At 41.6% G+C, this 14653-nt stretch overlaps 1 protein-coding gene across 1 annotated transcript in view; it reads right to left on the reverse strand.

Annotated features, from left to right (window-relative positions):
• The window catches only part of LOC104489702 (amyloid beta A4 precursor protein-binding family B member 1-interacting protein-like), a gene marked incomplete at its 5' end in the record, with an annotated part of 25484 nt that overhangs the window by 5047 nt on the left and 5784 nt on the right, over positions 1-14653 (reverse strand). The window contains 2 exons of the mRNA XM_010131896.1: positions 2945-3062; positions 3953-4051. Of these exons, the coding sequence (XP_010130198.1) occupies positions 2945-3062; positions 3953-4051 (217 nt within the window). The remainder of the gene's footprint in view (positions 1-2944; positions 3063-3952; positions 4052-14653) is intronic.

The following is a 14653-nucleotide window of genomic DNA, read 5'->3' on the forward strand; positions in this document are numbered from 1 at the left end:
TCACCTCAGGCGATGGTCATGTGGCAGGGGGCTTCGTTTGTCAACTGGTGATAGGAGAGAATGTATATTTATTTGTATATACTTCTTTATGTACTTACTGACATCTACCTCTCTCCTCTCTCTCTTTTATCATCTGTCCTGTTCAGATTTAAGTGATTGATTCATGGTTTTAATTGCTTTGCCATTAAGTTGCTTTTGTTCCACCCCTGTAATTTTAAAACCTGTTTTCACTTAGTCTCTGTTTCTTAAAAAGCCCAAATAAGTTTAAACAAGCCCAAACAAATAATTTTAAAACTTTTGTGTAGCTTTTGGTGAGTTTACACTCTCCCTATTGTTACAGAAAGTCACAAACCTTTCGGAATTTCAGCCTTTCCAATTTCAAACTGCGACAAGTGCGATGCCTGAAAATCACATGACTGACAGAGAAGTAAGACAAACTCTGCAGGGTACTGAATTTCCTAGGGCTAATCAGGCTTCAAGGGATGACAGAAGATGGTCTGAAGTCCTTGAGTTTTATGCCTGTGCCTGCATGTTGTTCAGCATATTTAATCCAAAGCACCGTTCTGATCACTAAAACTACAGTCTGTCTTTGTTGAAGGACTAACATGGAAATCAAGAGCAGGAGTTTGGGCTTCACTTTGCTCAGAGATGTTGCTGCCCTCAGTCACGCTGAGATTTAACTAAACGAAAGGGAGCAAAGAGTGATCCTCTCTATACAGCGCAAGGTATAGTGTTCTACATGGCAAAAATGATATACCATGGAAGTCCCAGAAAGTTAGGACATGGCTAAATGGTAATCTGTTTCTTCTCCTGTTAATGGATTTCATAAACTATGCAAGACTTGAAAGCAACATTTGACATATCAGGTCCTGCCACATACTTGCACATATGCTATACACGAAGCCAGTCAGCTAAAGGACCCCCAGCCAATCTATTATGTGAGTTCATGCATTCTATTATCAAGATTTATTTTTAACTGTTACAGTATTCTTTGCAAGTCAATTTCTCAAAAATTTTATGTTTAATTAATATTTGTTTTAAGGAAGAAAAAAAAGGTAGCCCAAATATAATGCAAAATACAGATACCCAAAATATATAATGCTAAATACTGAGTCTTGTAGCAATATGGAACATCTGAACAAAGCAACATCCTTCATCTTTCAAACAGAACAATATTGTGCTGGCACACAACATGTACTGCTTTTTTTAGTGTCCAAAGACACACGAGTGAGGCAAGGAGGCACACAAGCTATTTTGCCTGTGATGTGCCTGGCACTTGGGACACTTTAGAACCATGAACTACACAGTTTGGGGTTTATGTGAACATACAAATGCTGGCTACAGCAGCGTAACCAGGGAATACAAGCCACAGGAGAAGTTCCACCTGCCTTCCTGAGCAGCTTGTGGCTGCCACTGAAGTTAACAGAGTACAGCCCCCTGCTAAGGGGGCTCACGCAAGACTGTAGTCCTCTACAGCAGATTTTAGCCCATACTCAAATCAGACCGTAATAAATAGCTATCCAGCCATTTGAAAATGCAACGTAAGGAAACACTCTGTTCCACTTCCAAAACTTGAACCAACAACTGCTCATAGTCAGGCAGTTCAGGTTATAGTATTGTAGTCAGGCTCCAGGTTTTATATAGGGCAGGAATGACAACTGTAAGATGGCAAGAATCTCAGGGACTTGCCTCAGTTACAACAGTAATGATCCTTCAGAGAGATTTCCACAGAGACAACATACTTGACTGAAATCTTCCCAGGCTACTTAACCATTTAATGGGATCCATTAGTTAAAATCAACAATATATCTTATGATCACAGGCAGTGTCACTGGATTCTACTCAGGAGCTGAACTTATACAGATGTGTAATATAGTTTATACGGCCTTGATCCTGCCCATATCTAGTACAGACTGTGGCATCAGTGCAGAGTCCCGGTGGGCAGCCATCCACACCAGAACACAAAAAACTCTGCAACTGTCCCATCCAGCCTCGCTAAAATACCCCCACGCACAAACATCAAAAATCCCCTGATCTCAAAACTGTCTCTTACTGGATCTCCTACCCAACATGTACATTTACTACCATGTTCCGCTCTTCTCCTCTCCTCTCCCTCTCCTCAGAATACTAGAAAGACCACCCTCTTCTCACATGTACTGAGAAAAAGCAAACTATAGCTTTAGAAAGGTGTTTGGAGGATTTTGAGGTGTCTCTGTAAGAAGTCAGAATATTAACTGTCAACACTGATTTTGACTTTGCCTGCCTTATGACAGTAAGTACTTGGTCATCATGTCCTTCCTAATAAATAAAGCATGTCTCAAGTATGTAAACTAAAAACATTCATGTAAGCTACAGCTAGTATGTATGATACACTGTTGTATCTCTACAATGATAAAATAGGTAACAGCAATATGATGAAGCTACTGGAAAAGTAAAGTTAGAGAATAACCCATTCGTTTCTTCCTCTGCATCCTTCTGCTAACACCCATGTTGTTACCACACAAATGAGTGAACAACTAGGAAAGAGAGTGCCTCACCCTACAATAATCTCTTTCTGAAATAATCATAATATCCCACTCATCCCTTTTACTCATTAAAAGAAAAGCTCTGATACATACAGTGTAGAGATGGACTAAGAGAAAACTTCAAGACATGGGCTATCAGTCCATAAAATGTAAAGGGAGGGTAAAGGATTTGTATTCAGATGCCAACAGAAAAATACCTTATTAAATTATGCAGATTTAAACTGACCTTTGGTGGGCTGTCTTTGCATTCTTCAAGTTCTAACAAGTAAGAGCTCTGCTACTAGCTTGGTTCTAGATCAGAGCTACACTGGGGCTGTCTAGAACACGGTATTATCTTGCTGAATCCATTGGATGGTTTTCTGAACAAAGTCTGTGTGCAACACTGAGGACAATTTCAACTGCTGTGACTGCATCCATACCTGATAATGAGGATCCTGCAGGGGCAGCTGGTTCCACCATCCCCTGATTGGCCCACCGAGAGGACAAGCCAACTTTCTTCACTGCACATTTGTAATTATCATATAGTGTCTTGCCATACTGCAAAACAATCAAAACAATATAATAAGCATGGTGTTAAGCTTGAAGTGGGCCAAGCATTCATTTTGCTCTCAGACAACTTTTCTGTCCCCATTCCTTCCCACCCAGTTTTGTTGAAAAGTAGCTTTCTACAAGTGCTGTGCCTATTTCCGTATCGGGCAGGCCAGGTGGAAAGCATCTCTGTAACAGCACAATGAAACATGAATTCCTGTGACCAAACGCAGTCCTACTGACACCATTCTCACATTTTAAGTTCATTTCAGTATCTGTAACCATCTTGAAACTTGGCTTTAAAACCAACTGTTCTCAATAAAGGACTTTTCCCAGTACTACATTTTTAGACCGGAGATTTCTGACATTGAATCTTGGGCTCTAGAGTAAACAGCTCTGTTGGTAAGACACAATAATTTGATGTTCACCCCACACCTTTGTTGGATGTCACCCTGCAGCAGAACTGGCAGAAAAGAATCCATGCCTAACAGGAGCGGGACTGTATAGCCAGGCACAGCCAGTATATATCCACCTCCTCCTTAACATTTTGTGCAAACCAGATTGGGTGAGGGTGAAGCAGACAATTTGAGCAGAACTGTCTGAAAAATGGCACACCTAGACTGACCAAAGCTTGCACATCTTCAGCCACAGCATACTATAATTGTGCCAGATGACTTGAGTGAGTTTTACATGTACATGAGTTTTATAGCTACAGAATTCACCCCTGTGTTAATGACAAAAACACACTGATGCCCTTCTGCTCTTTCTTTCTATGGTAAAGTAAGCACGGATGTCCATTCTTGTCACAATATTTCCAGTTGAGGTGATGCCAACCAGTAACATGAGGCAGACGGGATTTTACAGAAAACACGTTTAACTGAAGCTACTTTTAACCTCACCTTGGCAATTCTTATTCCTGTTACCCACCGATGCAGGGTCGCTTGGTCATCGCAGCATAAGTACTTGATATATTGCGATTCCTTTTGAATCTGGGGATGCTGAAAGATATTGATTCATGAAATAAGACCAACACAGAGATAAAGTCACTAGACACGTGTGAAGGCACTGCGCAGTGAGCTCAGTGAAAACACTGCCTATTACTATTACTATTATATAACTATATACTGTTAACTTGAAAATGATTGGGGAAAAACCCCAGAACAAACCAGCAGCCAAACAGAGTAAAAGACAATACAAAAAAAGATGATGATTATGAACTACACGTGAGTTGCCACTATCAGCATTTGCTTGAAATAAATGTAATGCATTGTAATATGAATTCAAGGGCTACAGAAATCTATTAGTGATCTAGAGTTCAATGAAGTCTATGAACATCATGGTTTGAGGTCTAACACTGGGTATATAAACTCTGGAAGGAAGTCTGTTTCTTATTGTGCTTTGTCATCTGACAGGCATTCAGACTCAACATTGAACATAATTTGTTTTCAAATGTTATGTTAAATGTTATGTATGTTAAATTTGTTTAAGCATAAACTCTCAGCTGAAACAGATTTTCCCTTCTAACTGACTGCCTTTCTTTGGGCCTAGTTCTAGCTCTTCCTATAAAATTTTATTCTGCTTTACTCTCGCTGTTGTTTGCCAACAGTTCTATAATACTTCGAATGCAGCAGTGCTATATGGTGATGTACCATTGCAACTCAAAGATCACAAAATGTCAGGCTGCCTACTTGCCTGAGACTGAACAGTCTCTCTAAGGCTCTGCAGGAATTTGATTCCCTGCTACAGAAAAGGCTGCAAGTCTTTAGTAGCTTGGATAGAATAAAGTACTGCCATCTCCTGCTATACCAAAAAAAAAAAAGAAAAAAATAGAAACCAAAGGAAAAGGCTTCATTATCTCTCATCTATGTGTTCATTTCTATTTATATTATAAATTATAGGTGCACAGTTAGTGAAATCTCGTAAACTCACAGAAGAGCAGCCAAATATATTCCAAGGATTCACTGCCATCAAACCACTGCCTTTCTGGCCTGGGCAGTTGAAAATTCAAAGCCCACCTCTATCTACCTAGCGGCAAGGACCTGGATTTTATACATCTTGTTAAACCTTCAAAGCAGACCAGGGCTGGATGTGGGGAAGTCAGGCGGCTTCCTCGCAGTGCTCAGTGCTGTGAGCAGTCCACAAGCCCAGGGCTGATGTAGGCACCGGTCATCTCCTCGCAGACACCTGCTGGTGGCCTGTGCGTCCCCAGCGTGGAGGCCAAATCCTGGCCACAGCTGGATGATCCAGGGATTCAAAAGCAGGGATGAATAGAGAGGTCTTGCTCCTCAGGCATGTGTCCCTGGTTCCTCCTCAGCACTGCAGGCACCAGGCTTCCTTTGCTTGTGCTGACCCAACTGTTTCTGAGGCCACCTTGTGATTCAACAAAAAAGGAACTGGTCTGGGTTAAATATAACCCATTTCACCATGTTTGGCTTATTTTGGTTTGGTTTACTTTTTTAAAAACCACCAGTACACAGCACAGCCTCACGTACAGTGTGGGGATAAGACGCATTGTGGAGAGAGCAAGTAGCAAGCGATGGATGTGAGGACAGAACTGCACAAGCCAATATTGCTGCCAGAGCCCTGTATCCTCAGATGACAGAGTGAGAGTCAACACACCTGGGAGATAACTGGGAGGAAGAAAAAAACCAAAGGCATATTACTCTTGTGCGGGTCTCACAGTGACAGAGGTGTCCGAAGGCAGTGTTGTGCCTAACTGTGTTACAGCTCTCTGTGTGTTTGAACTCAGCTGCTCACACAGGTCACTTGTTTTTCTGCAAATGCAGAGCTGGCCATCTCCCCTGCACAATGAATACGTGAAGTCCACTTAAGCCTTATGGACGGGTCCATGTCTACCTTACTTTGTTACCTTGTTCTGGGGCACTCCCACAGGGAGAGCTAGGGTCATCTAACATTCCAAGCCCAGAGATGCCAGCCTACTGCCACCAGGCATCTTAACTACAGAGCAGGCACCATACCCATTCTATGGGCCTGTGCCTCATCCACAGACCTTCCCTTCACAGAGTTCAATGTACAGGGCTCTATCTTGCTGCTATACACCTATGCCATCTCTCAGAGGCAGTAACCACGGCCTCTGGACAAACAGCCTTGTCCAGCACCCCAGAGTTTGCCTGTCCCTGTCTCTGCCAGCCTCAGACAGCCCAAATGCCCCTCAGGGTGGGCTCCACTACCACAATATATGGCCAGAGCACAATGCCTAACAATCTTTATTCCACTCCACCATTTCTCCATCATAGGACCAAACACAGTGAAAACCATTAAAGAATTCAGTCTGAATGGCATCTTTCAAAAGGAATGGTAAGCAAGCACCAACAGACCCAAAAGAACCAGTAGGTGCAAACAAAGACACTGCAGCCCTGGGTAAATTCAGTTCTTCAAGCGCTTGTAACCAGCAACCAGCAATTTTGCTGCAGTGTGTAAAGTCCTGCTGAGCCAGCAGATGGCACCCAAAGCTTTCGAAAATGAAACGAGCAAGGTTTGGGTTTTTTTCTTCCCTTTTCTTGATAAGTTAGTGCCATGGGTCCAGACATCTTCCCTCATTTTCACGCACCACACCTACCAAGACGGGTTTTTTACAAAAAAGAAAAAAACCCCCACTTCTACAATTTAACAGAAAATTCATGCAAACATCGGCAAGAAAGTGCACGCTGCCTAAACAAGGCGTACAGGACGTGGCACAGAGCAAGCCAGGTAATGGTCCTGCACATAGACACAGCCCTGCCATGGGGATCTGCTGCTGGGGAACTCAGAGGGGCTGCTGCAGACCTCTCCTCTAGGGCACCCTACAGAAATACCAGTTTCACAAGAACATGCATACGGTGTCACATCAAAGGTCCCTGAACTCTGTATCTGGACTCCGACAGTGGCCACAAAGGGATACTGAAGGAAGGGAAAGAACAAGACAAGCATACATGATACTTTGTTCTCTGTACTCTCCCTGTCTACAAACATTTTCAAGTTGGGATTTTCTGAGCCATATGAGGTTTTTCTCTGGCTTTAGGTTCTTCAGTGGATTTCTCCTCCAGGTACTTCTTCAGGTTTTTATTGAGGCCAGACTGAATTCTGGCATCCACAGCATCTTTTACCAAACATTTTCCCAGGTCTGCTACACACTCTATGAAGAACCACCTCCTTTTTTTCTGAAGCTGACTGCTACTAGCTTTGTGTAATGTTCTTGTTTCAGAAGAGACACTGAATGGCTAACCCCTATGCATACCTCTCCATGCCACTTCTGAGCCTAGAGATCTGCATCATATTCTTGGCAAGTTGCCTCTTCCAGCCTACACACTTCAAAGCCTCGGCAATCATTTTTCAAGTCAAAGTCAATCTTTACCTTTGCTTATCCTTGTTGCTCTCCTTGTTCCTTTTCCAAGTTTATCATTTGAGATGAGAGGACCAGAACTGCACAGGTGAGGGGAAACCGTGGACTTCTGCCATGGTGTGGCAATGTCTACTCTTTTATCACTTATCATTCCTAATGCTTCATTTACATATCTCACCACCACTGAGCACTGAAACAAAGCTTTCATCAAGTTATATACCATATAGGCACCTTCCTCCTGAATGGTACAGGTCAGCTCAAAGTTAGTGATTTTCCAGGTGAAGTTCTGCTCACTTCTGTGAGCACGTGACCATGTGTATACCTAGATCATATGTTATTTATGATTTTATTGTCTAGAATCTCAGCCTCACAATGGTGTTCCAGAATTCTTTAGTCTGCCTTGACCTGAATGATCTGAATAATGTAGCATCGTCAGCAAGCTTCATCACCTCACTGCTTACCCTGGCTGCAAATATTTTGAGACTGTAGGAAGTTGAAAGGGAACTGTTGGTGAACAAGGCTAAAGCATCCTGTGTTGTACAACATGGGAGTTATTTACTACCTACCCTCTCTCTTATCTTTTAGTAGCTACTGTCTCCATTGGGCAATCCATTTTAACTACTGACATTCACCAGTGGGGCCTATTCCAAATTACCACAATCAGTTTCTTGGTTAAATTACTCCAATCAGCCAGCATGATTAAACGCAGACTCACAAGTATATTCTGTCAATTAGTGACCGAACTAGCAAGCTGCTGAACACCCAGCTCTCACTAAGTAGGTTAAACACCTCAAAGCCGGGCAGGCAGCCTGTATTTTTGCTTCGTTACAGCTAAGAACTGTATCATCTCTCCCCTTCCAAGAAGAAGCAGCAGCACTGGCTCTCCTATTATGCTTAACTTTACCAGTGACACAGAATTTTGTACTGCACCAGTATCCCACTGAAGCTGACTGGAAATATCCCCATTACCTTTCCTGGGCTTTGGATCAGGTCTAAGGAGGAGTGTTCCATGCTGCCAGAGCAGAGGCTGCCTACTGCAGCTGTGTGCAAGGCCAGAACACGGGACCAAACACCAGCAGCACCAAGCTTAATACTAAAGGTTTATATCTGGAGAAGATTATTAGAAAGTGGCTCAGATGGAGGCATTTGGCTTCCTGTGGTTTTCAGATGCATGAAGCATACTGCTGTGGATAGGAAGATATGAGTCAGCTAAGAACTGCCACACCCCACTCCAGAAGCTTTCTAACTTGGGAAGAGCTGTATCACAGTAAAATTACTTTAGCAGTACAAATGGCAGAAGTCTCTGCTGACAACACTGACCTTTACAAGCTTGGCTCTACACTAAAAACTTCATGCCACATGCAAAATTTATTAGATAGCACATTAAAATGCTGACTCAGGATAATAAATTCAGAGAAAAATCTGGACAGCTGAAAGACCCTGGAAATGATGACTTAGTATGAAGATCCATGCGGATCAATTTCCTCTTTTCACAGCTCCTACATTTCAAGACAGTTGTTCAGTACCACACACAGACATGAGGAGCTGTAGTCACTACGCAAGTCTGGTTTTTCTGAACTAGATTCACAGTCCCGGAGGTCATAAAAACATCAATCATGACTGTCATGTGAGAAATTATGTATTTTTAGGCAAAATGACCTCAGTATTCCACAGCATACACATCTCACACATAGAGACAGATAACTTATTTTGTTACACGGTACATACCGTGTTCTAAAGCGATCATTAAAATCATAGGACAGCAAAGTGAAAACATCTCCTTTGGAAAGTTTTATCACCTTTGACTCCAAAATATGCAGAATGAATTATGAAAGACAGCTGTTTAAAAACCAGCCACCCCAGAAGTCATAGCTTGAATGAAAAGGAGTAATATGCGAGTAGAAAGGGACTCCAGAATTTTTCTCACAGAAAAAAATTGAATGGTACTTCAAAGTAATACAGTGTATTAAAATGCAACATAATTTGAGTACAGCTAATTTTTGTCTGTGTCAGTCAAAACTCTTAATAACGAATGAATTAGTCACATCGTCGCGCATTTGTCCAGTCACTTATTAAGGCCTGGGCACCTCAAATGTCAGGCTGCAAAAGGATGTGCCACATTCCATCTGGAAAAGCACTGAGAAGATTTGGAACAGAATCTAGTGTTCTCTGACCCACTGTCTCCTCTACAAGTATCAACTGTCTAGCAATAAAGAAAGCAGAAGTACTTGAATATAAAGAGCTTATTTTCTGGAGAGATTTAAAAAAATATTTGTGCCCACATTACATTTTCAGATATAAAGTAAACCCTTTGCTTAAGTAAAAAATGATAAAGATAGAACACATTGGTAACCTGAAGAAACGGGAACTGAACTGATGTGGTTTCTATGGTTTGTGCCAAAACAAATGACTAAAGGCCATGTGTGCATGAAATTAGAGATCATCCCAATAAAATGTTCTTTTGCTTTGCCTTCTTCCAACGTTAACGATGAAAAGTAAACTGAAGTTATTCAGGCATCTCATTGCATTCGTTGCCCCAAAATATATGGATCATTGCTCAGTCTCTGAAGCAGAAACAATAGCCAGAAGCATACAGAGTGGATCAAAAGCTTTGGCTTTAGGCCAAGTTTTCACAAAATGGTCAATGTCTTTGGATACCTTATCTTCTACTGATGAACTTGTGCTGCGCTGAGCTAGCTTCTCAGAAAAGCTGCAGCTCTCCTGGCTCCCATGATTGCATGAATTAATACTCGGCACCTTTCAAAAAATCGCACTGAAGTGGTTCAAATGTGACACTTGCTATGAAACACGGTCACATTCCGTGTTATACACTCCTTGTATTAAGATGACCAGGCTTAACTGATCTTTAGAAGACATGTGTGAACTGTACAGATAAAACAGTATCTGTCCTATTACAAGGAAATTATTCTTTTGACCTGCATTTCTCTAACGAGTTATAAAACCCCCTTTTTTTAGGTCATTAAAAATGCACGTAATAGCCACTGTAACCAAAGAGGACCGGTTTACACAGCAAAGATTATTTTCCAAAGTCGTTATATTCCATTTCTTACTGTCCATTCTCTGTCCTTATTCTCCCCATTGTTTATGCATTAATCTTGCAAAACTGCGTGCATCTACGACCGTAATCCCACATATCTGAAAGTCTTCTGTAATAGTATTTATGCTTTTGCTTTTCCAGTTTATCTAGCAATGAATTTTACTTTGAAATATTTATCTGAAGCATTCATGCTAACACAACAATTTAAAAATCTTTCACATAAAGAGAAAATCTTCTCTTTTATATCCTCGTTTCCTGCAGTAGCCATTTGTTCTACATTTTCTTCTTAGCATTTTCTATCTCAAACACTGTTAATTCTCACCTTCTACCTTCTTAACTGTCATTGTGTTGAATGCATTATGTACATGACTCAGTCTGCGACAGAGCATACTGGATGTGAGGGAGGAGGGAATCAGGAGCGGAGCAACTAAATACCAAATTACCTGCTAAAATGACGTTAGTTTTGCAAACAGAAGCTATTCTGGAAAATTTACATCCAAAATTCTTTGGATTGTTAGGGTTTGTTGTTATTTTTTAAATCGTAGTTTCCAAATGACAACAGGAAAATTTGGCTGTTTAGACTGCACAGGAAAATATACCAGCTGTGGAAATATAGGATGATTTGCCTTTGTCTTAGCTTATCCCCAGGAAACCAATTTTTTTCATCCTAGATTAATTCAGCATTATGCACCATTACCTCCAGATTACTCAAGCACAACCAGCACCAATAAACTATAATTAAATCCACTTTTTGTCACAGACACATCAGACTGACTAAACCAGCAAATTTGCATATAGATTACCTTGCTATTTGCCTGCTTTGAATGATTTTTCAGCATGGTGTGACAAAACCAGCTCCTGGTCTAGCATGCATGCGTGTGCACACAGAGACACACAGACACTCTTAATGGACAAAATAAAACATTACATTCACAATTTCTGCTCCGTGCAATGGATGCTGTCACCAGCACGATGAACAGATCCCTTCTCTTGGTTTCAAGGGCTTTCAGCCTCAGAATATGAAATAAACCACAAAATGTCTCATCCATTTCCACTGCATTTCCCAAGTAATGTAGTGGGCGGTGAAACAGAAGATCTACAGGGAATCTACACATAAAAATTTGTGTTTGAAATTGAAAGGCGACTGTGAGGAAACAAACCACTCCAGCTTGCGCACTTGCTGTGTGCAGTGTGTTAAACTACTTCTTCTGTGAAGGAGAGAGATTTTTGTTCCCTCACTGTTTCTCTCCCACAAGCAGCCAGCACTCTCCACGGGGTGGCAGGGAGAGTCATGCTGCTACTGTCCCCACCTTCTCCACCTGGAACAGAGGGACAGATCTGACCTTGAGGGATGCAGGTTTTAGGGAGGGTCTCATTTCACACTTAGCTGCCCTTTTCTTTCCTCTTTTCTGCATATGGAGGTCTCTATTAAGAAAAGACTCACTTTATCTCATGTCCAAGTGAAGGATCTTTAAATTTTTGTAACCACTACATTTAGACTGAATAGAAAATAGGAGGAATCTCCACATTTACAGGAGCAGATGTCCCCAAAGTATTTATTTTATTCAGAGGCTCTATTTTTAACATGTTGACAGTCCTCTGTGTTGTTTTTTGTTTTGTAAATGTGGGACTTCCTTTGAGGGAGAAATGCTTGTTTAGCAGTGGTACAGAATAATTCAACTGGAGAAAGCTATAGCTCAGCACAGACCAGGTAGCTACTGGGAAAACAAAACAATTCTTCAAGCTTTATAGTTGCCCCAAAGCCTAAGTAAGGATTCCTGAAAGCAAACTCCATCGGAGCCTCTGTGCCAGGCTGCACTCTCATCCTCAGGACCCAGACACATCAGTTTTGGTTTGCTGCACAGGGAGAGCTAAAGGTGACCCTGCTCTCTGACACCAACCAGCCAGCTGTGCTCTTTTCAGTTGGTCCCAGTTGGGCTTTCTGCTGCCTGAGAGGAGCTAATATGAGGAAGCAACTGCATTGTTCAGTTACTGCAGTTGACTCCTGAATCACCATGAAAGTAAACTCTGAATAAGCTCAGTAAAGTGCTCTCTCTTTTGTCAGTAAACTGTGTAATGTGCTTTTGAATTGTTTCTGGCACATCATCCTTTTCTCCATTATCTCCTCAACCTTCTTGATGGTTAACAAATAAGCAAAAAAAAAAACCACCCCAGTTTTGTTCTGAGCTACTCTATATACAATGGAATGCTGATGTAAAGGGAAGAAATAATAGGCAAGGAGCTTCTCTAGCTGTAAGATAAACATCCTATGGGATGGATCTGCAGACAAGAACATTTACAGTTGAGCTGCTTTAAAATAGCTAGTCTAGGTGCAGTTCCAACATCATAGTCTGCAAAACCTATCCCAGCTTTGGGCTAAGTAGCAAAGCAACCTGCCCATGATGCGCCAGATCACGTTGTTGCTACACTAACACCAATACCCAAGCTAGCATCAGCTGAGTAAACCAGGTGTGACCACAGAAGCTGAAATTAAATGGCTAGATTAAAAAATAAACGGGACAGAGGGAGTTGCCAGCTCCTAGTGATTGAATGCACGTTAGCTGGGACAGGCATTAGGACCAAAGGCTCATGATCTCTGTGAGCCCCTCACTTGACTCTAGCCTAAAAAAAAAAAACAGAAGAAAAAGCCCACATCCCATTTAGAGAGTTCAAGGTGAAGGAATAAAGAAATGTCATGAAGACTTTGAGGCAAAAGCTCACATAATTTAGGGCAGTGTCAGACAACCCGAGAAATATCATTGTTCTAGCTAAAACCAAGTCACCAGAGCTGTGATTAACATTATTTATGGGCTTCCTCTTTCCCATAAATTCTTGATGATGCCTGGCACATAGACACAAAACCGCAGGAATAGTCTGTTCATTCTTAGCATATCTCGAGGGCTCTTCCCTCCATATAAACACACCATGAAGATGACCAAGGCTGATGGGAGGCAAAAAGAAACGCTTTATCTTTTCTTCCTGCTAATATGAGACAAGACCTTTAAAGGCAGGTACAAATATTACTGGTTTTAGTGTAGTTATTTGTTCAGTAGGCTCATTATTCAAATGGGGACTGGGGGAAAAGAAGGGATGCTTCCTTCAAGCTTGAGGCCTTATTCAACTCCAAATCAGCCCATCTCACCCACCATCTGCTGCCATTTGAATGAACAAAGGGCATATCCCCTGTTCTTGAAGCATGGATGCCAATTGGCTTAACCAATCAGAAATAAATATGGTATTTTTTTTAATTCAATATTCAAAGCTGGGAAATTATGTCTGGTTCTGAATTCTGCCAGATTTTCTACCTAGCACAGAAGCAAGATACTGCTGAAGCTGCCAAGTCCTTGCATTTCTCCTACACTAAAAAGTACAAGCTGGTCTCTTACCTCTAAGCTGGGCAGTTTCTTCTGTTAAGTTTGAAACACAGCAGAGCAAGTAACATGGCTGATGACCACTCCCTGTTTTGACACAGCGGTGCCTAAGGGACCCTCAGAAAGCCACAACTCTTTTAAAAAAGGTACTGGTATGCTATTATTCATAAACACTCTAAGTGGCATTACAGCTTGCTGGAGCTAATAAGGGCTGCAGACTAACCATTTTCCAAATGTGAAAATCTCTTTCGATTTACAGCCATCCTCAGTAAACAGCTAACATGGGCTATGGCTGCTACTCTTCCAATTACTTTCCTCCATTTGTTTTAAAGATACCATCTTCTCCTGCTGCCGACACAAACAAGTAACTGGAAGAGAACCTCTGCAGAGTGCACTGTCCCGCAGCACTCACAGGGGAATGCAAGAGCTGCAGGGACACAGCAGAGCAGCCTTGGCCGTGAAGAAATTTCTGTTCTGCTTGGACTGAACTGGGCATCCAAAGTCCTTTCAAGTTACTAGGTTACCAACACAGTAAAGACAAATGTTGACTTGTTAAATCTATTGCCTTTTTCTCACTGCACCTGTCTGCCAAAGTACTATCACTTCATCTTGAGGACTTTATTCTCAAAATATAACAGGATGAGAAATATCTCAAGGATGACGGTTTGTTTTCCTTTGACATCTCAGGACAAGTGCCTCCCAGCAAGAAAGATATTTTCTTCTGGGAGACTTCCATATAAAACTAGACAAGAAAAAAATGTTACTAAGTCTACACACTTTTTTCTCACCAAGCACCCAATCAGAGAGACCAACATTTAACTTTGCTCTT

This window comes from Buceros rhinoceros, unplaced genomic scaffold, assembly GCF_000710305.1.
Source record: "Buceros rhinoceros silvestris isolate BGI_N320 unplaced genomic scaffold, ASM71030v1 scaffold5572, whole genome shotgun sequence".
NCBI lineage: Eukaryota > Metazoa > Chordata > Aves > Bucerotiformes > Bucerotidae > Buceros > Buceros rhinoceros.